Source organism: Sapajus apella, unplaced genomic scaffold (genome assembly GCF_009761245.1).
Source record: "Sapajus apella isolate SASKATOON/1434 unplaced genomic scaffold, GSC_monkey_1.0 scaffold55, whole genome shotgun sequence".
NCBI classification, from domain to species: Eukaryota; Metazoa; Chordata; class Mammalia; order Primates; family Cebidae; genus Sapajus; species Sapajus apella.
The window spans coordinates 5,831,893-5,853,355 of NW_022436995.1; the positions used below are offsets into that span (position 1 = coordinate 5,831,893).

A 21,463-nucleotide genomic window follows, 5' to 3' on the forward strand; every position below is an offset into this window, starting at 1 on the left:
ACCTCCACCTCCCAGGTTCAGGTGATTGTCCTGCCTCAGCCTGCCGAGTAGCTGGGATTACAGGCACCCGCCACCACACTCGGCTAATTTTTGTATTTTTAGTAGAAACAGGGTTCCACCATGTTGGCCAGGCGGGCTTGAACTCCTGACCTCATGTGATTCGCCCGCCTCGGGCTCCCAAAATGCTGGGATTACAGGTGTGAGCTGCGGCGCCCGGCCAACATTTCAGTCTCAGTCTTCCTCCTTTGCATTTTCTGGCGATTCTATTATAACATTTACCCAGTAAAAACTCATTTGGGGCAAGACATATGGGCAGGCTATTCATAAATAATTACCAGTGGCCCATGGACTTATAAAACTTTAACTTCATCTATAATAAAATGCAAATATACCACATGTAAACTACCAAAATAGCGAAGATTCTTACAACTACTGTATTTCCTTAGGGTGGAAACAGACTTTAGTAAGATCATTCTAGAGAGCAGTTTTGCAATTGTATCAATACCATTTAATTATTTACATATGTATGTATGTATTTTTGAGACAGGTTCTCACTCTTGCCCAGGCTGGAGTGCAGCTTCAACCTCCTGGGCTCCAGCAGTCCTCCTGCCTCAGCCTCCCAAGTAACTGGGACTACAGGTATGTGCCACCATGCCTGGCTAATTTTTTTAAGTTTTTGTAGAGATGGGGGTCTTATTATGTTACCTATGCTGGTCTCCAACTGCTGGACTCATGTGATCATCCCGCCTCGGCATCCCAGAGTGGTGAGATTACAGGATTACAGGCTTGAGCCTCCACACCAGTTCCAAAACATTTTTTTTTTTCTTGAGGCTGAGTCTTGCTCTATTGCCCAGGCTGCAGTGCAGTGGTGCAATCTCAGCTCACTGCAACCTCTGCCTCCTGGGTTCAAGCATTTCTCCCTGCCTCATCCTCCCAAGTAGCTGGTATTATAGTCACCTGCCACCATGTCCGGCTAATTTTTGTATTTTCAGTAGAGATGGGGTTTCACCGCGTTGGCCAGGCTGGTCTCCCACTCCTGACCTCAGTTGATCCGCCCACCTCAGTCTCCCAAAGTTCTGGGATTACAGGCGAGAGTCACTGTGCCTGGCCCTGGTTACAACTGTTTTCTCATTTGCCATATGCCTTCTCATTTTCTGGTGTTTAAAAATCACCGGGACCGAGGTGGGGGGATCACGAAGTCAGGAGATCAAGACCATCATGGCTAACACAATACTCTTAGAACATTCTTAAGGTAACATCATTTATGATACTAAAGATTTGAGAAGAATCTACAAATTCAACAATGAAACTGATTGAGCAGGTTTTGGTAGAGGACACCACAGTATTTTGTGCAACCATTCAAAATGATCTTAGGGAATTATATTCATTTACTGGAGTCGTTATTTATTAATTGGTAATTGGTCAATTCAGTGATCATTTTTCTGTTCTCAGCAACATTTAACACAGTTGATGTTGGCATTACCTCAGTAACAAGACACTTTCCAGATTTCTATCTCATCAGTCACTCTCATAGTTTTGCTCTGTAGTTATCTACTTCTTTTCAGCTTCAATGTGCAAATGCCCCAAAACTGGGACCTAATCTCTTCACATCTATACTCTCCTTCAGAAATATGTTTACACTCACATTCAGGTTTTAAACTACTATATCTTGGAATGGAGCAATTCTCACAAAAAATAAAAAAGAACTCCTATATCCAGCTGTACATTTGAGGTGCCAATTTGAATCATTAATGCATAAGCCACTCAAGCTTGAAATGACCAAGATCAGAATTCCTGTCTCTTCTTTCCCAAACCACTGCCTCATCTTACGGTCTCTTGGAAGCATTCAAAGCAGTTGACTGCCCGCTCAAAACACATTTTTTTCATATTTTGCGGAACTCCAAGCTCTCCCATTTTCCTCCTCCTCTATGCTCCTGCCAGTTCTGCAAATGTGGGAGTCACCCAAGGCTTTGTTCATCAGTCCTCTTACCTAATCACATTTCTTCCAAGATGTCTATCTGAGCCTATCGTTTTAAACGCCATCTATGTTCACATTAGTCCTTTCAACAGATGTTTATTGTGTGCGTATTGCACTTATATGGGTAATTAACAAGGATGTCAAGCAGTTGGCATTTTTCTTTTTTTTTTTTTTTTGAGACCGAGTCTCTGTTGCCCAGGCTGGACTGCAATGGCACGATCTCGACTCACTGCAACCTCCATCTCCTGGGGTCAAGCTTTTCTCCTGCTTCAGCCTCCCGAGTAATTGGGATTACAGGCGCCCACCACCATGCTCAGCTCATTTTTGTATTTTTTAGTAGAGACAGGGTTTCACCATGTTGGTCAGGCTGGTCTCAAACTCCTGACCTCAGGTGATCCACCCACCTCAGCCTCCCCAAAGTGCTGGGATTACAGGCATGAGCCACCACTCCTGGCTGGGTTTTTTTTTTTAAAACCATGGTTTATATTGGGTATTTTCTTGTTTTAGGGTATGGCTCTCCCATTTGAAAAGGTAAATAAACATCATGAAATCTAGGACCTTGCCTTTCTGGTTTACCACTGGATACTCTGATGCCTAGAACATTATTGGGCAGGCAGATGAATTAACATAGTAAAGAAAAAAGCAAGTTTAGTATGTATAGTATGATCCCAAAATATTTTTGTAGGAAAAAGTTTATGCATAGGGAAAAATCTGGAAGCATATTTACCAAAATATTAACAATATTTCTGATAGTAGAATTGCAGGTCATTAAAACTTTTTTCTGTGTTTGCTTATATTTTATATATATATATTTTAAGAGACAGGGTTTCACCATATTAGTCAGGCTGGTCTCCAACTCCGAACCACAGGTGATCCACCCACCTCAGTCTCCCAAAGTGCTGGGATTACAGGTGTGAGCTGCCACGCCCAGCCATATTTTATAATTTTCTATGAACTTGTTTAGTAAAAAGGTTAGAACACCCTACACTTAGGTCTTAAAGCTTTGCATCTAAAATAACTTTGAGACATAAAGATGAGAAAAGGTTTAAAGCACCTGAGGGCTGTGTAAAATTGCACTCTTTTCTATTTTAACCCTGAAGTCAATGAGCATAACCAAGGATTAGTTGTCAACTTACTTTCATTCACCTTTGTAACACCAAAATTCTGGACGTTTGACCTTAAAAAAGGCATTTCCAACATGAACACACCATACTTCTCAAAAGAAAACAAACTACAACTGGTTGTTTAGAAGTGCTAATGGCCTTTAAAGTTACTGAACCCTCTGAAATTATGTGTAGGGTCAGACTCGGTTTGGGGGACATGGTTCTCAGTAGAGGCCTATAGGGCCCATAGCTTTCATTAGATTCTCTGAGGGTTCCTGCCTTCTGTTTTGCCAAATTTCTTACTATGTAATGTTCTCTTTCCCAGAAGAATCTCTTTGGGAAAAGACAGTGTGGAGTTGTGGAGGAGCCCACTTGCGCAAAACAATGTTCTCTTGTTTAAAATTCATCCATTGAGGAAACCTATCCTTAAAAAAATTAATGAGCCAGGTACAGTGGCTCATGCCAGTAATCCCAACACTTTGGGAGACCGAGGCCTCCCAAAACACCTGAGGTCAGGAGTTTGAGACCAGCCTGGCCAACGTGGTGAAAACCTGTCTCTACTAAAAATATAGAAATTAGCCAGGCATGGCGGCTAGGCGCCTGTAATCCCAACTACTCAGGAGACTGAGGCAGGAGAATCGCTTGAACCCAGGAAGTGGAGGTTGCAGTGAGCCTAGATCACACCATTACACTCCAGCCTGGGCGACAAAAGCAAAACTCCGTCTTAAAAAAAAAAAAAACATGACTTTTGGAGGGAGAAGCTCCTAAGTATTAGATCCATTCTCAGTTATTAACCCCTGTATGCAGTCTTATCCACAAATCCTGCATTTGCTCTCTTTAGATGCCATTTGCTCTCTTTATTGGGAAGTGGAGGTCCAGAGATGGCTGAGACCTACAGACGTAAGTGAAACATTGTGATATTACATGCCAAATCCTAATACGTAACAGCTTCATGAAACAAAACTTTATGCACTGGAATGTTCTATTCTGCTGAGACTCATTAATATTTCAACTCACTGATCAGTTTGACCTTCAGTTTGAAACACTACTCTAGATAAATGATCTTATATAGCTCCAGTAGCATGTTCAGTAAGGAAGTAGAGGAAGGTAAGACGATACCATGCTGCTCAAGTGCCCCTGGGCTCCAGTCAGATAACCCAACATCAACTCTGCTGCAACCCTTACCAGCTGTGTAACTTTGGGCAACTTATTTAACCTCCCTATGCCTGTTTTCTTCATGTATAACTAAAGGTAATAGTGAACCTAATGAAGAATAAATTTCACAGTGAATAAGCACTTAGCACAGTGCCTAGCATAGTAAACATTTAATACATGTTTGGAGCAATGGTCCTGTAAACCTTTCCACAACCCCCCAGCCCTTCTTTAATTCAGAAAACCTATCTGAAAATGAAGCCCAAAGTGTAAGCCCAAGGAAAACAATAAAAGTGGAGCTTCAATGGTTGACTAGAGTGGGTAGAGGCCTTGGCTGCAGAGAAAACGCATATATGTGCACAGGATCAGAATGAAATATCCCATTTTAATTTCACCTTTCCTGCTCTGAGCTACCCACTACAAGAGGTTATTCACAGATGGTGGTAAATGATTGCGGCTCACCTGATTTTGCTTAATAGGGATATTTTATGGATCACAAAATTAAATTCCTGTGCCTATAAGGCAGAGAAAACAGTTCATGAGCACAATCCAGTCTGTAAGCATGTCTTCTTGGGTTGCAACTTTTTTGGGTTGCAAACTGCTGTTTAAATTAGTGCTTGCGAAGTCAGGATATTGTCCCAAAAAATCCAGATTTCTCTAAAATGGCCCCATAGGCCTGGTTTCCTGCATGGCTGCAGGTGGCTAAAAAATGCTTCATTTGGTCTGTGCAGTCTCTGGCATTCTGTGGGTTCCCTACAAAGACCACAAGTTTGCTTTCCTTGTAGAGAACTCTTACCACTGTCCTTGTGTGTTAACAATCTGGCTCCTGCTCTGAGGTGCACCTTCACTTGATGAGGGTGCCTGATAAACAGATTGCCGCAGTGAGATCGGCCAGGCTTCACCTGATTAAACACTGAGTTGAGAACACGCTGTCTCTATTCTTTACCAAAGCAAAGTCCAGACACTCTTTCACACTGGCTCCTCTGCTATGCCTTCTTACAGACCTTGGCTTTCTTTTCTGTCTCTGGATGATGTTAATCCTCACCTGGTTCTAGCTCCTGACTTACCTTATTCTGATTGCCTGCTTTTGGCAACTTACTGCTCTGAGTTAACTGCCTTGCTCCACTTCACTTCATCTCGTTTAACCCCTTAATGCACCCTATTTTCACTATGTTCTTGAAAAGATCTCAGAATACCTCTGCTTTAATTATAAAAGCAATTATATATCCAGTGAGTGAGAGGACACCGTGATTTCCATTTCCATTTATAAACCGCCCATCATCACTCATATTTAGCTCCGAGTCTCATAACTGGACCAGCAGCCTTGCATGTCTATTTTACTTCCACTTTCTAGGCCCAAACTGTTTAAATTTATGCCTTAATTTCATCTGTAAACTTGAATTTTACCAGGTTATTCTTGAAATTAAAACTAAACCTCTTCTAACATTAGGTTCCTTCTAACATTCTCCCAGTTTTCCATCCCTAAACCACATATCAGATCATCATGTCCTCCTTGCTGCTAAATTCACTTATCACTGCATTCATATTAAATTTCCTTGACGTATGTCTCCTTCACTGTGTCATTTTTATATTTTGTTATTAGTGCCTTTTCTCTCAAAAGCTAATTCTCTTTGAAAGCAATGTCTTCCAGTCTAGGCTCTTTTTTTTTTTTTTTTTTTTTTTTTTGTTTTGGTAGACAGAGTGAGACTCTGTCACCCAGGCCTGGAGTACAGTGGCCTGATCTTGGCTCACTGCAACCTGCGCCTCCTGGGCTCAAGCAATTCTCTAATCTCAGCCTCCCAAGTAGCTGAGACTACAGGCATGTGCCATCACGCCCGGCTAATTATTGTATTTTTAGCAGAGACAGGGTTTCATCATGTTGGCCAGGCTGGTCCCAAACTGCCTTCCTTAGCCTCCCAAAGTGTTGGGATTACAGGTGTCAACCACTGCACCAGCCTATAATTTTTAATTACTTATGTTTGAAACATTCTTTGCACCTCTGTCTAACAACTTTCTATCATGCAAATTCATTTCTGGGCTCCTGTTTCATCAATTCCATAAACTACATGCTAAGTAAAGGGGTGATGTTGAGTGATTACGTACAAAATAACATACTGCTATGGTTTGAATGTGTCTCTTAAAAAGCATGTAATAAAAACTTAATCCCCAATGCAACAGTGTTGGGAGGTAGAAAGGACCTAGAAACAAGAAGAGGTGCTTAGTCCGTGAGGATGGAGTGAGGGATTCAGGCCTTTATCCTAGGAGTGGGTTCATTATCTTGGGAGTAGTTTCCTTATAAAAGGGTAAGTTTGGTTCACTTTTCTCTCTCTCTCACTCTTTGCCCTTCTGCTATGGAATGTATAGTAAAAAGGCCCTTGCTAGATGCTGTCCCCTCAAACCTGGACTGACCAACCTCTAGAACGATGAAGCAGTAAATTTCTGTTCATTGCATGTTACCCAGTCTGTCTGGTATTCTGTTATAGCAGCATAAAATAGACTAAGACACACACTGATTCAAAATAAACATTGTCATCTAAATGTAAAAACAATGGGAACTATGTTTTTAAATTTCCAGTGCCAAAAGATAATCATGTAATGAATATCATACTGATATCATGAAGCAAAGGTTTTCACTATCATTAGAATAAATTCTGTGACTTGAATGGGAAAAAATTTTTGCAATCTACCCATCTGACAAAGGGCTAATATCCAGAATCTACAAAGAACTACAACAGATTTACAAGAAAAAAACAAACCCATTCAAACGTGGGCAAAGGATATGAACACTTTTCAAAAGAAGGCATTTATGAGGCTTACAAACATATGAAAAATGCTCATCATCAGTGGTCCTTAGAGAAATGCAAATCAAAACTACAGTGAGATACCATCTCATGCCAGTTAGAATGGCGATCATTAAAAAATCGAGAGACAACAGATGCTGGAGAGGATGTGGAGAAATAGGAACACTTTTACACTGTTGATGGGAGTGTAAATTAGTTCAGCCATTATGGAAGACAGTGTAGCAATTCCTCAAGGACCTAGAAATAGAAATTCCATTTGACCCAGCAATCCCATTACTGGGTATATATCCAAACGATTATAAATTGTTCTGTTATAAAGACACATGCACACGCATGTTCATTGCAGCACTGTTTACAATAGCAAAGACCTGGAACCAACCTAAATGCCCATCGATGACAGACTGGACAAGGAAAATGTGGCACATATACACCATGAAATACTATGCAGCCATAAAAAATGATGAGTTTGTGTCCTTTGTAGGGACATGGATGAATCTGGAAACCATCATTCTCAGCAAACTGTCACAAGAACAGAAAATCAAACACCACATGTTCTCACTCATAGGTGGGTGTTGAACAATGAGAACACATAGACACAGGGAGGGGAGCATCACACACTAAGGTCTGTTGATGGGGGGAATTGGGGTGGGACAGTGGGGAGCAGGGAGGTTGGGGAGGGATAACATGGGGAGAAATGCCAGATATTGGTGACGGGGGGATGGAGGCAGCAAGCCACATTGACATGTATGTAACTGCAACAATCCATGTTCTGCACATGTACCCAGAACCTAAAGTGCAATAAAATACATATATATATATTTAAAAAAGAGTAAATTCTGTGACTTAAAAAGCAATTTGAAAATTGCGGAATATACTATTAGGGCCCTTATGGTGATTAAATTAAAAAAAAAAAACCCTAAGTTAAACTAAAACAATGATTAAGAAATTTTTATATATGTGTGGTTTTTCTTACAATGAACACAGGGTATGATTAGTATAGAAGTAAACTTTTGATTTTAAGTGCAAATGTACAGAGCATATCTTCAGGCCAGGCACAGTGGCTTACACCTGTAATCCCAGCACTTCAGGAGGCCAAGGCAGGCAGATCACAAGGTCAGGAGTTGGAGACCAGCCAGCCTGGCCAACATGGTAAAACCCTGTCTCTACTAAAAATACAAAAATTAGCTGGGTGTGGTGGCATATGCCTGTAATCTTAGCTACTGGGGAGGCTGAGGCAGGAGAATCACTTGAACCCAGAAGGTGGAAGTTGCATTGAGCTGAGGTCTCACAACTGCACTCCAGCCTAGGCAACAGAGCAAGACTCTCAAAAAAAAAAAGGGAAAAGAAAGAAGAGTTTATACATACTCACATATTTTTCCTCCTCCCCCTCCTCTTTTTTTTTTTTTTCTGTGCCCACCTGCAACTGCCTTGATCGAGTTAAATTCTTTTTTTTTTTTTTTTTTTGATGGAGTCTTACTCTGTCCCCCAGGCTGGAGTGCAGTGGCGCAATCTTGGGTCACTGCAACCTCCGCCTCCTAGGTTTAAGTGATTCTCCCTGCCTCAGCTTCCCAAGTAGCTGGGATTACAGGTGCCTGCCACCACATCTAGCCAATTTTTGTATTTTATTTGTTTTTAGTAGAGATGGGGTTTCACCATGTTGGCCAGGCTGGTCTCGAACTCCTGACCTCAGGTGATCCACCCACCTCAGCCTCCCAAAAGTGCTGGGATTACAGGCATGAGCCACCACACCCAGCCCATATCCACATATTTTTCTTAAGAGACTGCAGAAAATATTTTTCCTGGAAAACTTTCTAAGGTATACCATCATATTTGTCAGTATCAAAATTTCACAAAATAAAAATGTAAGCAGAACATCCTAAAGTTTACCATAATTTTATTGTAATATCAGAATCACAAAACATACAGAATTAAACAGAAAACTGATGAATTTTCTTTCTTCAGATGGTCTTTAAGAATCTCAGAAGCCTTGAAGTTTGCTGAAAATACAAAAAAAAATTAAATCTTTGGAAACCTAAGTTGTACACTTACTACTATTTGTAGTTAATTTTTAAAAATAGGTGTAGTTAACTGATTTTAAAAAATAGGTCAATACATACACAATGTTTAAAATTCAAAAGGACACTGTAAAAAATAAGTCATCTTCACACCTCGTTTTTGCTCCCCAAAAAACAAGTAGATGTCCTTTTTTTTTTTTTTGAGACAGAGTCTCACTCAGTCACTCAGGCTGGAGTACAATGGCACAGTCTCAGCACACTGCAACCTCGGCCTCCTGGGTTCAGGCAATTCTCCTGCCTCAGCCTCATGAGTTGCTGGGATTATAGGCACATACCACTATGCCCAGCTAACATTTGTGTTTTTAGGAGAGATGAGGTTTCACCATGTTGGAGAGGCTGGTCTCGAACTCCTGACCTCAGGTAATCCACCTGACTTGGCCTCCCAAAAAGTGCTAAGATTACAGGCATGAGCCACCAGACCTGGCCGACAATTTATGTCCTTATAAAGGTAGTCTAATTAAATAAAAGATAGTCTAATCATATATAAGCACATGTATATGTGGGCTTATACTTTAAAAACATACATAAGTGATAGGATATTATGCATACTTTTTACACCTTTTTTCCATTAGTAGTAAATACATTTATCCATATTTAATTCTTTAAAGCTTTGAAATTTAAGTAAATCAGAAAGTTCGGAATAAGTACAAACATTTTGATTTATAAATTTTTTTAAATTTCTTGATATGAAAACTGCAATAAAAAGGCTGGACACAGTGGCTCACATCTGTAATCCCGGCATTTTGGGAGGCAGAGGCTGGTGAATCACCTGAGGTCAGGAGTTCGAGACCAGCCTGGCCAACATGGTAAAACCCTGTCTCTACTAAAAATACAAAAATTAGCCAGGTGTGGTGGAGTGCACCTGTGATCACAGCTACTTGGGATGCTGAGGCAGGAGAATCGCTTGAACCCAGGAGATGGAGGCTGTAATGAGCCAAGATTGTGGCACTGCACTCCAGCCTGGGCGACAGAGCAAGACTCTGTCTCAAAAAAAAAAAAACTGCAATAAAAAGTCAGTTGTGCCTACTTCTACATGATGTACCTACTTGTATGCATAAGCTTAAGTATACCTGTAGGATAAATTCATAAAATGGAATTGTTGGTGTAGGCATTAATAAATCTTGTCAAATTGCCCTCCATAAAGGTTTTTGCCATTTTTTCATTCTGACCAACTACATGTGAGAATGTGTATTTCCTCTACTACATCACTAATCATTGTGTTTTTAAATAAAACTATTTAAAGTCATGTTAAAATAGGATTAATTTCATCAACTTTGACTACATTTCTGTGATTAATTCCACAATATAATTTCACAAATATTCTAACAGAAGGCTTCTTGGGACAAACTAAGTGGCAAGAACACCAGATTATTTCAATTTATCTTGAAACTTTTGTTTTCCCAAAACATAAGCATCAATTTGTTTGATCTAGCATTGAAAAGATTCCCCAGTTATCAATCTAAAAATCATAGTTTGGAAATTATGTCAATGCTTTCAGCATCTGAGACCACAGCAGATAAAGGAACCAACTATTTCAGTTTGACAGGGAGCATCAACTACAAGTACCATGAGACAGGGTCTTGCTGTCACCCAGGCTAGAGTGCAATGCGGACCAATCACAGCTTACTGCAACCTTGGACTCCCAAGTTCAAGCAATCTTCCCACCTCAGTCTCCCCAATAACTGTGACTACAGGTGTGGGCCACCATGCCCAGCTAATTTTTTGTAATTTTTTGTAGAGAGAGGGCCTTGCCATCTAGGCCCAGGCTGGTCTTAAACTCCTGACTTAAGCCATCTGCCCACCTTGGCCTCCCAAAGTGCTGGATTACAGGTATGAGCCATCGCAAATGGCTGCAGACTATTTTATGTCTGCAAGTTTTATGCCAAATCTTACTTTGGTAAAAGTCATTCTAACAGTGGACAAGACATATGATCCAGGCCCACAACTCTCAAGGTTGACTTAATCTTGGAGTCACAAAATCAAGTGCCCTCAGGATATCGAGCATAGACGAGAAGTGGGGCTGGAGAAGAGCGTGTGTCCCTTACCTAAAGGCATTCCAAATCAGTTTCTTTATAATTTAGTCTGGGTTAGGTAAAAGCAAACACACATTATGAAGTTTTAGCTTTCATAAAACTAGGGGCTAGAATATCTATGACCTTTACGAGAGTATCTGCCTATATTCCAAGAACTAAGCTGGGCATGGAATACAGCAAGAATCAACTGTATGTAAAATAAGCAAATCCAAGAATAAAATTTAGAATATAGCACAGAATAAATGGACTTAAATCTTCCATGAGTATTGAGCAGCAAGAATATATGCATAAAAATTTTCTGAAAGAAATATATCTAAGAAACTTAATCATGGTTTCAGGATTTAGGAAGCAGAAGTATTTTTCCTTTTCTTTTTTTTTTTTTTTTTTTTTTTTTTTTTGAGATGGGAGTCTCGCTGCTGCCCGGGCTGGAGTGACCTGATCTCGGCTCACTGCAACCTCTACCTCTCGGGTTCAAGCGATTCTCCTGCCTCAGCCTGCTACAGGCACCTGTCACCATGCCCAGCTAATTTTTTGTATTTTTAGTAGAGATGGGTTTTACTGTGTTGGCCAGGCTGGTCTCGAACTCCTGACCTCAGGTGATCTGCCTGCCTTGGCCTCCCAATGTGCTAGGATTATAGGCGTGAGCCACCATACCCAGCCTCCTTTTCAATTTTATATTTTTAAGCATTGTTTTGAAATTGTTGTTATTTTTATTTAAATAAATACGTTTATTACCAAAAAGAAAAAGACAGTTGGGCTGTGTGTTCAAGATTATATTGTCTGACGAGAACTTCAAAGTGAGTTACTTGATTTGGTCACTTGTTCTTAACCAGAAGTGGGAGCTTTTTCAAAATATAGTTATCTGAGAAATTACATGTTAGGATGCCTGAATTCAAGGGAAATAATATTTGAAATGCCTGTTCTTTACAATTAGAAAATCATTTGCTGAGTCTGGTGTAAAATCCTGAAACTTAACATTTTTAACAGGGACTCTAGAGGATTCTGATGTGGGTGGTCTATAGAGATCACCCTGTGAAAACCACTACCCAGCAGGTGATGACTTTCTTTTTTCCCACGACCTGTCTGTAACTCCAACCCTATACCATCACCAAACTCACACACAGCTCCCTCACTGTCAATTTAAGGGAAATTACCTAAGAAGCAACCATATGGAGGGCAGGGCTGATCTCTCAGAAAAATGAGACCATCATCAGGACTCAGCCTGTAAGAGAACTGGCCCACATCCACCGCTGGCCTGAGATTTCCCCCAGAAAACAGTTATTGATCTATTTCAACACAAATGTATCATCATGTATGCACAATTCTATGTCACACAGCATAACCACATTAAGCTCAGCCAAGAACATTTCTTATGGGCCACTGTAGACATTTTCAAAAACCTCAACACACTGATAGGACATTCCCATTTTCAGTAATTTAACACCTAGAGAAAGATCTTTCTTGCTATGTCTGTGCACACACTTACCTGTCTTCTACGGTCTTGTTGGAAGGATAAAAAACTTTGAATGAAAATCCACTTCTTGGAAAAGAGCCCTTTGGGGGAGAAAAATGCCTATAAGTGAATGCTTGAACTTTTTTTAAAAAATAATTTTTTAAACATTATATATATTGAGACAGGGTCTCACTCTCATTGCCCAGGCTGGAGTGCAGTGGGGCAATCTCACTGCAACCTCCATTTACTGGATTCAAGTGATCTTCCCACCTCAACTTCCCAAATAGCTGGGACCATAGGCACGGGCCACCACACCCAGCTAATTTTTGCATTTTTTGTGAAGACGGAGTTTCACTGTATTGCCCAGGCTGGTATTGAACTCCAGGGCACAGGTGATCTGCCCACCTCAGCCTCTCAGACTGCTGGGATTACAGGCATGAGCCACGGTGCCCAGCCGAATACTCATGTTTTATAAAATAATCCCTGTTTTTAAGATTAAATTCCTTGGTCATGATTTAAAATGACAAGATGTGACTATAAAGTAACACAACAGATTTTTACATGATCTTTGTACAGAGTTGTTACTATAAAATATCCCCACCTGAAGCAATAAACTTTTGAGTTGGCTCCACCGTCTTATGCTAACAGATGAGGTTGGAAATGCTTAGGAGGAGCTCTACTTTTAGTATAAGAAATGAACAGACTGTGTAATGCTATATGCATGTGAGACAATCAGCAAGTTCAAGAAGTCTTTTCTGTCCCTCCCTCCAATGCAAATCTGGGTTTGATTCCCTTCCTATGTGCCTATAAAGCGACTGAGCAATAATGACACATACAATTGTTTGTCTATTATGAAATTCTCAAGTTGCTGAGCAACTGTCTTTTCAGTCTTTGTGCCCTCAAGCACCAAAGCAAATGCCTAACCTATAGCAGGCATTCGTTAGTGTGAATATGTATCAAGAAAGGATGAGGTAATGTCGAAAGCTAGTTTTGAGCTTGCCCAAAAGGTATAAATAAGGTAAAAAGGACATAATGATGGTGTAGGAGGTGGCGGTTTACTCACAGGAATGAAAAGGTAGAAAATTCAGAAATAAGGTGTATTCAAATAGAGCATTAACTATGAGAAAGCCCAAAGTTAGGCCGGGCGCAGTGGCTCACGTCTGTAATCCCAGCACTTTGGGAGGCCGAGGCGGGTGGATCACAAGGTCAGGAGTTTGAGATAAGCCTGGCCGATATGGTGAAACCCCGTCTCTACTAAAAATGCAAAAATTAGCTGGGTGTGGTGGCACATACCTGTAGTCCCAGCTACTCAGGAGGCTGAGGCAGAAGAATCGCTTGAACCCAGGAGGTGGAGGTTACAGTGAGCCGAGATCACACCACTGCACTCCAGCCTGGGCAACAGAGTGAGACTCCATCTCAAAAAAAAAAACAGTAGAGAATGCCTAAAGTTTAAGGAAATATCATCACCATGAAAGACTATTTCCATGTGAATAAAAATCAAGTCATAAATTTCTAAGCAATAAAACCAAATCAGTTAACTGTGCTCATCCTTAAAGCAGAGGTTCTTAACCAGGGCTACTTTGTCCCTCGGGGGACATTTGGCCAGTGTCTGGAGACACTTCTGATTACTACATCTAGGGGATACTACTGGCATTTAGTGGATAGAGGCGAGGGATACTGCTAAAATAGCTTACAATACACAGGACCCCACAACCAAAAATTACTTGGTCCAAAATGTCGAAAGAGCCAAGGTTGATAAGCCCTGTAGTAGGGGAAGCTGGACAAACTGTGTATTTGAGGAAAGCAAAATAAGTAGAGACAGGGCCTTCTCATGTTGACTAGGCTGGTCTTGAACTCCTGGACTCAAGCCATCTGCCTGCTTCAGCCTCCCAAGTGCTGGGATTACAGGCCCAGCATCATGCCAAAAGTAAGGCACGATGTTTCTAGAAATGATTCAGATGAAAACAAAAAATTATTAAAGTCTAAAATTCACAAGAATCAAGGAAGTATGCATATTAGATATCGCTAGTGGAGATAATATTTTGTTTGACATAACTGTGTTTATATCATTTTTTGTGCAGTATTTATTCTCCAAGTTCAGAAAGTCAATCATATTTCTGTAGAAATTCTGAAGCAACCTCAAGATTCTGAAGTAATTTCAAGGTTCTACATAAAAACTAAGTAATAAAATGTGTACCAATGAGGCTTCTGCATTAATGAGGCTGAGATTTTTGGAACCTGTACAATTTAAAATCAAAATCATTCTCCAAGGACGAGTACCAACAATATGCAGGCTCTGCAGCAGTTCCCAGAAAGGAGCCCAAAGATGAGTTAGTTTGAAGAGGAGAAAATACTCTTTTGGATTTATGTTTTGGTATGCTTGTTGATATGCTTGTTTTTTTAAAAAAAAGTCACATTACTTTATAGTCACATACTATACTGAAAGTTTAAAAACTTTCTGTGTATACCAAATTAATTCAGTGTGTTTCATTAATAGTATATTTTTACTTCAACAATTTTATTAAATATATATTTTAAATTAAAAATGTACTTTAATCTTGACAAATAATGAGTATATAAGATTAACTACATTCTTACAGGGTTTATGCAGAGGCATTCAGTATTGGTCAGAGTGAAAGGATCGTATTTGTCTGCAATGACAAGGAGATCAGGCAGGGGATACACTCTCAAAGCATAGTCATATGCCCAATACACTGGGCAGACATAAAGAGGTAGGGGAGTCAGGTGTCCTTGTGATAAGATAGTCTTTACAAACTACAAAAGAACACAAAACAAAGCAAACTTTAGTTCATTTGCAAAAGTGAAAATAGCTAAACAAATAATTTGAAATCAAATACTAATTACCAAAAGGAACCAGAAAATTTGAGAAACAATTAAGAAAACGTTGTCTCACAGAGCTTTGGGAAACACTACTTTAAAAATGAAATGAACTGCATTTTAGGAAAAAAAAAAAATTATGAGTTTTCATTTAATAGCATATACATCATTATGCTGCCCAGGCTGGTCTCGAACTCCTGGCCACAGGCAAGCCTCCTGAAGTGCTGGGATTACAGGCATAAGCCACTGCTCCTGGTCCAAAAACTTTAAATATTATAAAATGAGTAATAAAAATGCTCTGTAAGATCTATTTCCATACTTCTTTAATGGGGGTATATGTAACCTGGGATTAACAACTGTATGTCAGGGAACCTCAAAGCTGCAAGATAAATACTGCACATTCTTCTGATATGGACATACTATATAAAATAATCCCATACTATAACCAGTGGGATAAATAAGAACAGTTTATTAAAGCTATGTATATTAAATATACATATATTTTAAAGTATAATTTAAGAGTTTAAAAGGCAAAGCTTTTAACGCAAAGCTTGAAAGAAATTCCCTGCTTATTCTCAGCTTTTCTCTGTCCTTTAGGGTGTACACTTCAATAGAAAACTGAGAAACACTGACTTCACTAACAAAAATTACTGACAAAAGTATGTTCAAACTATTTTGAACCATAAATAAATGTCTTAACCCAAGGGCAAATTATTAAGTGGTTTAACAAAATTTTATATAATGCAATGTGTAAGACAGTTTAATAAAAAAGATGTTTCACTTACATGATTAGGAATAGCCAAACTGCTACTAGGAAAACGGACACAGTTTCTGCACATTTTATTTACTAAGTCTTCACGGAAGACAATAATTTCCTGTGTACAATACTGAATTCTGAAATGAAAACAGTAGTTGAAATTTGACTTCTCCAAAAACAATGAGATAATTTTAAAGGTATACTCTCTTACAATACAACACCATTCCCACTTCCACTGTTCACCACACAAAACTTCAACCAGGGTCTGTCTATCCACTTCACAGCTATGTACTGAGCTCTTAATACATGCCTACACCATTCTAGGGATTAGCAAACTGAGCCAAAAGATGCCAGCCCTTATATAGCTTACATTCTAGCAGCGAGTGGGGCTGAGAAAATAAAAAACAAACATAATTATAAAGTATGTTTCAAGATAATTAAGCACATGAGAAAAAGAAAAAGGCTAGAAAGGATAGCATATGTGGGAAGAGAGTCTAGAGGGCTGGCATATTAGTCAGATGATCAGAACAGGCAGGGCTCGTAATTTAGTGTGACTTGAGCAGAGGCGTAAAGCGGAAGAGGGACTTGGTCAAGCAGATATCCAGAGGAAGCACACTGTAAGCAAAGGGAACGTATGTAGCACAGGCCCTCAGACTGGAGCTCGCCTGGCATCCTTGAGGAACAGACAGGAGGCTAGTGTGGCTGGAGTAAATGGGGAGGAGAGCGAATCAGAGAGGTAATGAGGCCAGATCACACGGGGCCTTGATTACCACTGCAAGGATATGGCTGTCACTAAATCACATGAGGGGTCCTTTTTTCTAGGATCGTGAAGGTAGACAGGATATGCCTTATGCTTTACAGGATCACTTTAACAATACGTTAAGAGTAGACTATGGAGAGGAAGGGGTAGAAGCTGGAGACCAATTAGGAGAAGATGGAGGAGCAGGGCTCCTCAACCCCCAGGCCATGGACTGGTATCAGTCCGTAGTCTGTTAGGAAGTGGACCACACAGCAAGAGGTGAGTGGCAGGCTGCAAGCAAGCAAAGCTTCATCCTTATTTACAGCTGCTCCCCATCAGCTGCACTACCACCTGAGCTCTGCCTCCTGTCAGATCAGTGAAGGCATTAGATTCTCACAGAAGTACGAACCCTGTTGTGAACTGCACATGTGAGTGATCTAAGATGCCTGCTCCTTATAAGAATCTAATGCCTGATGATCTGTCACTGTCACTGTCTCCCGTCACCCCCAGATGGGACCATCTAGTTGCAGGAAAACAAACTCAGGGCTCCTACTGACTCTGTATTATGGTAAGTTGTATAATTATTGTAATAATAGAAATAAAGTGCACAATATATGTAATACGCTTGAATCATCCTAAAATCACCCCGACCCCCTTGGGGTCTGTGGGAAAACTGTCTCCCATAAAACCAGTCCTTGGTACCAAAAAGGTTGAGGACCACTGGGGTAGAAGGTCGTGGAGGTGGAGGTATAGAAAGGTTGCAGATTCTGGATGTAATCTGAAGTTAATAGGACTTCCTGAAAAACTTTATGTGAGAAGAACCCCAAAGCTTTTGGCCTGAACAACTGGAATAATTATTGTTCAGGCCATGAAGGTGCCATGAACTAAGATGGGGAAGTCTACAGAAGAGGTTAGGGGTACTGGTGGGAAGGAAGATCAGGAGTTCACTTAAGTTAGGGTGGTGATAAGTAGGCAACTGGATACCTGAGTCTGGAGTTTGGAAGGAGGGTTGAGGTGGAAATATAAATGTGAGAGGTGTCAATACGCAGATGATACTTAAAGCCATAGGACACTAGAGAAGGCCAGCAAAGGAGTGAATGTAGGCAGAAAAGAGAAGCGAACCAAGGCTGACTCTTACAGTATTCCCACAGTAAGAACTTAGGATTACAATGGGCAATACCAACAGTAAATAAGTCATCTTTGTATTCTTCGTTTATAACTTTTCTTAAAGGATGTCTAATAAGAATATCTATTTTTAAATCTCTTTCCATTATTCAAGCTTATGAATTCATTACCAATAAATATAGTTAAAATGTTTTCAAAGTTTTGAAAAACCTACAGCAAAATAAATTTTTTTGTATTAACAGTCAAAATTCAGAGACAGATTTTAGGAATCAAGTTAGTTTTTGTTTGTTTGTTTTGGTTTTTTGAGACAGGGTCTCACTCTGTCACCCAGGCTGGCATGAAGTAGTGCATTCTCAGCTCACTGTAGCCTCTCCACCTACCAGGATCAAGCAATCCTCTCACCTCAACCTCTTGAGTCGCTGGTACCACAGGTGTGTGCCACCATGCCTAGCTAATTTTTGTATTTTTTGTAGAGACGGGGTTTCACTATGTTGCCCAGGCTGGTCTCAGAACTCCTGAGCTCAAGTGATCTGCCTGCCTTAGCCTCCCAAAGTGCTGGGATTATAGGCATGAGGCATCGCACCTGGCTGAGTTAATTTTTAAATGAAAGGAAAAATGTGTAACACAAAATACTAACTCTTACCTGCAAGGATTAGTAGTAAAAACTGAAAATGGTACCCTTTGTCTGAATTCATTAGTGATGCTTTCAGCAAGTGGTGGCCTAAAAAACCAATTTATGTGATATGGTTTATCTCTTTAAATTTTATAAATTTTCTATACTGTTGCAAAAATGTGAACAAAACTTACCTTGGTAAGATGGAACCAAATCCAGGATCCTCTGGACCAGGTATAAACACAAAACGACTACTGTAGCAAAATTCAACACAATTCATTTAAAAATATTATTGTAACACTATCCAAGGGCTTAAAAACAAGTTATTCCCTTTGTTTTCACTTTAAAAAGTTTAAATTTCATGCATTATAATAAATGAACTATTAAATCTCCAGACCAACACTGTTTAGTAATATGATGACAGAAGAGTTCTGTATCTGCACTGCCCAACTGAACATTTGAATTGTGGCTAGCTTAGCTGATGGACTGAATTTTATATTTTATTTAACTTTAAAGAGACATGTGGCCACTGACTATCATATTGGAGAGTGAAGCTCTAGACCCTTGGAGTAATGTCACAAAGAAATTCCAAATTATGGCTGAAATTATCTCTTTCAGTACTTTTCATTATAAATCTCTAGTACCACGTACAATGTGAGGATAACTTTATCTCTTAGATCTTTTAATTTTCTCAACTTTATCTTTCTTAGTTTTGAATAATTGCTGATAAAACAAAATTCATTTTTTAAAAGCAAAACTGTGAAAAAAATATATAGTGGTAGAGATCATTACCTTTGGTGAATATCAGGGTATTCACATATTATATCTGCCAAAGTTTTTAGGGAATCTAAAATTTTAAAAGGGTATTGAATTAAATTTGCATAGAATGCCATAAAAATTATATTTGATTAGATACAACTCTGTATATGCTGAATGAAATTAAAATATTATGGATAATTTCTTATTACTTTAGTTTATATGACTATAGAAACACTTCTTATTAAATTAGACCCTTAATACCTTTCAAAGCTTGAACTTGATTTTTTCCATATGGTGCAGATGAAAAATTACCACACAGAATAAAACAGGTTGGAGGTGCTGGTGAATAACCTAAAGAATAAAAGAGTAAATGAACAATACTTTTCTAATCTACAAATCAAGTTAAAAACCCCTTAACCAGGAATTTTTAATAAAAATGTATTATTTTAATTAAAATAACATTTTAATAACGTTAAAATAATACTAATAATAGTACCCATTTACTGAGCACTTACTATAGGCCAGGCCCTGCACTGGCTTAATTAATCCTCAGAAAGTCCGTATAATCTGAGACTTGGGTTAAGTAACCTGCCCAAGGTAACAGGCTCGCACTTAAACCCAGGTTTGTTTTTGCTTTTGTTTAAAGATGGGGTCTCACTATGTTGGCCCACTGGTCTTGAGCTTCGGGACTAATTCTTATTTATCATGACTGTAAACACACACACACACAGGTTTTTTTCTTAATGTAAAAATTTAAGTCTTTAAAATGAAATCTAATTTAAATTATATCATTGCTAACCCAGTGTAGTTTTTTTTAATAGAATACAAAAAAGATAAATGTAAAAAAGAACTTAGTTTTAAGACATGAACCCTCATAAGAGTTCAAGAAAGAATTTAAAAAAATAAGACCTACCAGAAAACATTATGCGAAGTTTTTCCAGTACTTCCACCTGGTCCAACCAAACATCAGATAAAAACACAAACATAGCATCTTTATTCTCCTCTTCTAGTTGTTTTAGTTTTGCAGAAGTCTTCACAGATGTATTAGAAGGCCCTCCAAAAAAATTAATACTTCCATAGTATGCCCTAGATAATTATAACATAATTAGCTTCTATATACAACTAGAGATATTTTTCTAATAATTTTATAAATTTAGCTTCTTTTGTCTAATGAAGTTATTTTCCAGTGTAAATAGGTGAAAATGTACTCTTTGTAACACTTTAAAAGTACAAAGGTTATCTAAATATTCTTTTTTTTTTGAGACCTCAGAAATAACATCACAGATCAACAACCATTTGATCTTCAACAAACCTAACAAAAACAAGCAATGGGGAAAGGATTCCCTATTTAATAAGTGGTGCTAGGAAAACTGGCTAGCTATATGAAGAAAACTGAAACTGCAGGTTTCTAAATAGGTTATCTAAATATTCTAAAATAAGAAGCAATACAGAAGCAGCAAATAAAATATTTAATAGGCTATATCTGTGTCCTAAAACTAACTAAAGCAAACATTAAAATAATAATTTCCTATGTTGCTGAAAGTAGGAGAAATGAGTACACCATTTGAACAATATCTAATAGAAACCTCAAAATATGTGTTAATCATTTGCCCAAGCACTTCCACTTCTGGAATGATTAATCCTAAGAAATTAAGGATATACACAGAGACTAACCTATATCTCAGAACTGTGAAAAAATTATTCAACAGTTCCTTCAAAGCTTGGTTTTATTCAAAGCTCACCCAGCAAGGGTCAGTAGGAAAGTGGGTAATATACACACTCCCAGCCTCCACCACTTCTGCCCACTCTACACTGACATCTTGCAGTTCCCAGCTTAAATGCAAATACTCCAGAGGCGGCCTCTGAGGATCCCAAAAGAGGTTAGATTTCCCATTATACACTCTTGTAGGAACCTGCACTTCTCCTTTGCAGATCTTATCAAATTTGTAATCAGGCCAGGCGGGTGGCTCACACCTGTAATCCCAGCACTTCGGGAAAAGCTAAAAAGCTCTTATTTCCTGGTGACATCTTAGCTGT

General features: G+C 39.1%; 1 protein-coding gene and 1 long non-coding RNA gene across 3 annotated transcripts in view; one reads left to right on the plus strand and one right to left on the minus strand.

Moving 5' to 3' along the window:
- The first annotated feature begins 90 nt into the window (after positions 1 to 90).
- Positions 91 to 6,014, plus strand: LOC116527543. Its single transcript, XR_004258604.1, has 2 exons — positions 91 to 639; positions 5,019 to 6,014. It is a non-coding gene; the product is annotated as an uncharacterized LOC116527543 (long non-coding RNA).
- Positions 6,015 to 8,910: 2,896 nt separating this feature from the next.
- Positions 8,911 to 21,463, minus strand: part of POLE2 (DNA polymerase epsilon 2, accessory subunit) — a 37,200-nt gene continuing 24,647 nt past the window's right edge. For both annotated transcript variants that reach the window (XM_032244527.1, XM_032244528.1), the window contains 9 exons: positions 20,340 to 20,512; positions 19,688 to 19,777; positions 19,460 to 19,514; positions 18,862 to 18,921; positions 18,698 to 18,775; positions 16,219 to 16,327; positions 15,194 to 15,370; positions 12,629 to 12,696; positions 8,911 to 9,031 (listed from right to left, as the gene is read on the minus strand). In XM_032244527.1, coding sequence (XP_032100418.1) covers positions 9,013 to 9,031; positions 12,629 to 12,696; positions 15,194 to 15,370; positions 16,219 to 16,327; positions 18,698 to 18,775; positions 18,862 to 18,921; positions 19,460 to 19,514; positions 19,688 to 19,777; positions 20,340 to 20,512 — 829 coding nt within the window. In that variant the 3' untranslated portion in view covers positions 8,911 to 9,012. The remainder of the gene's footprint in view (positions 9,032 to 12,628; positions 12,697 to 15,193; positions 15,371 to 16,218; positions 16,328 to 18,697; positions 18,776 to 18,861; positions 18,922 to 19,459; positions 19,515 to 19,687; positions 19,778 to 20,339; positions 20,513 to 21,463) is intronic.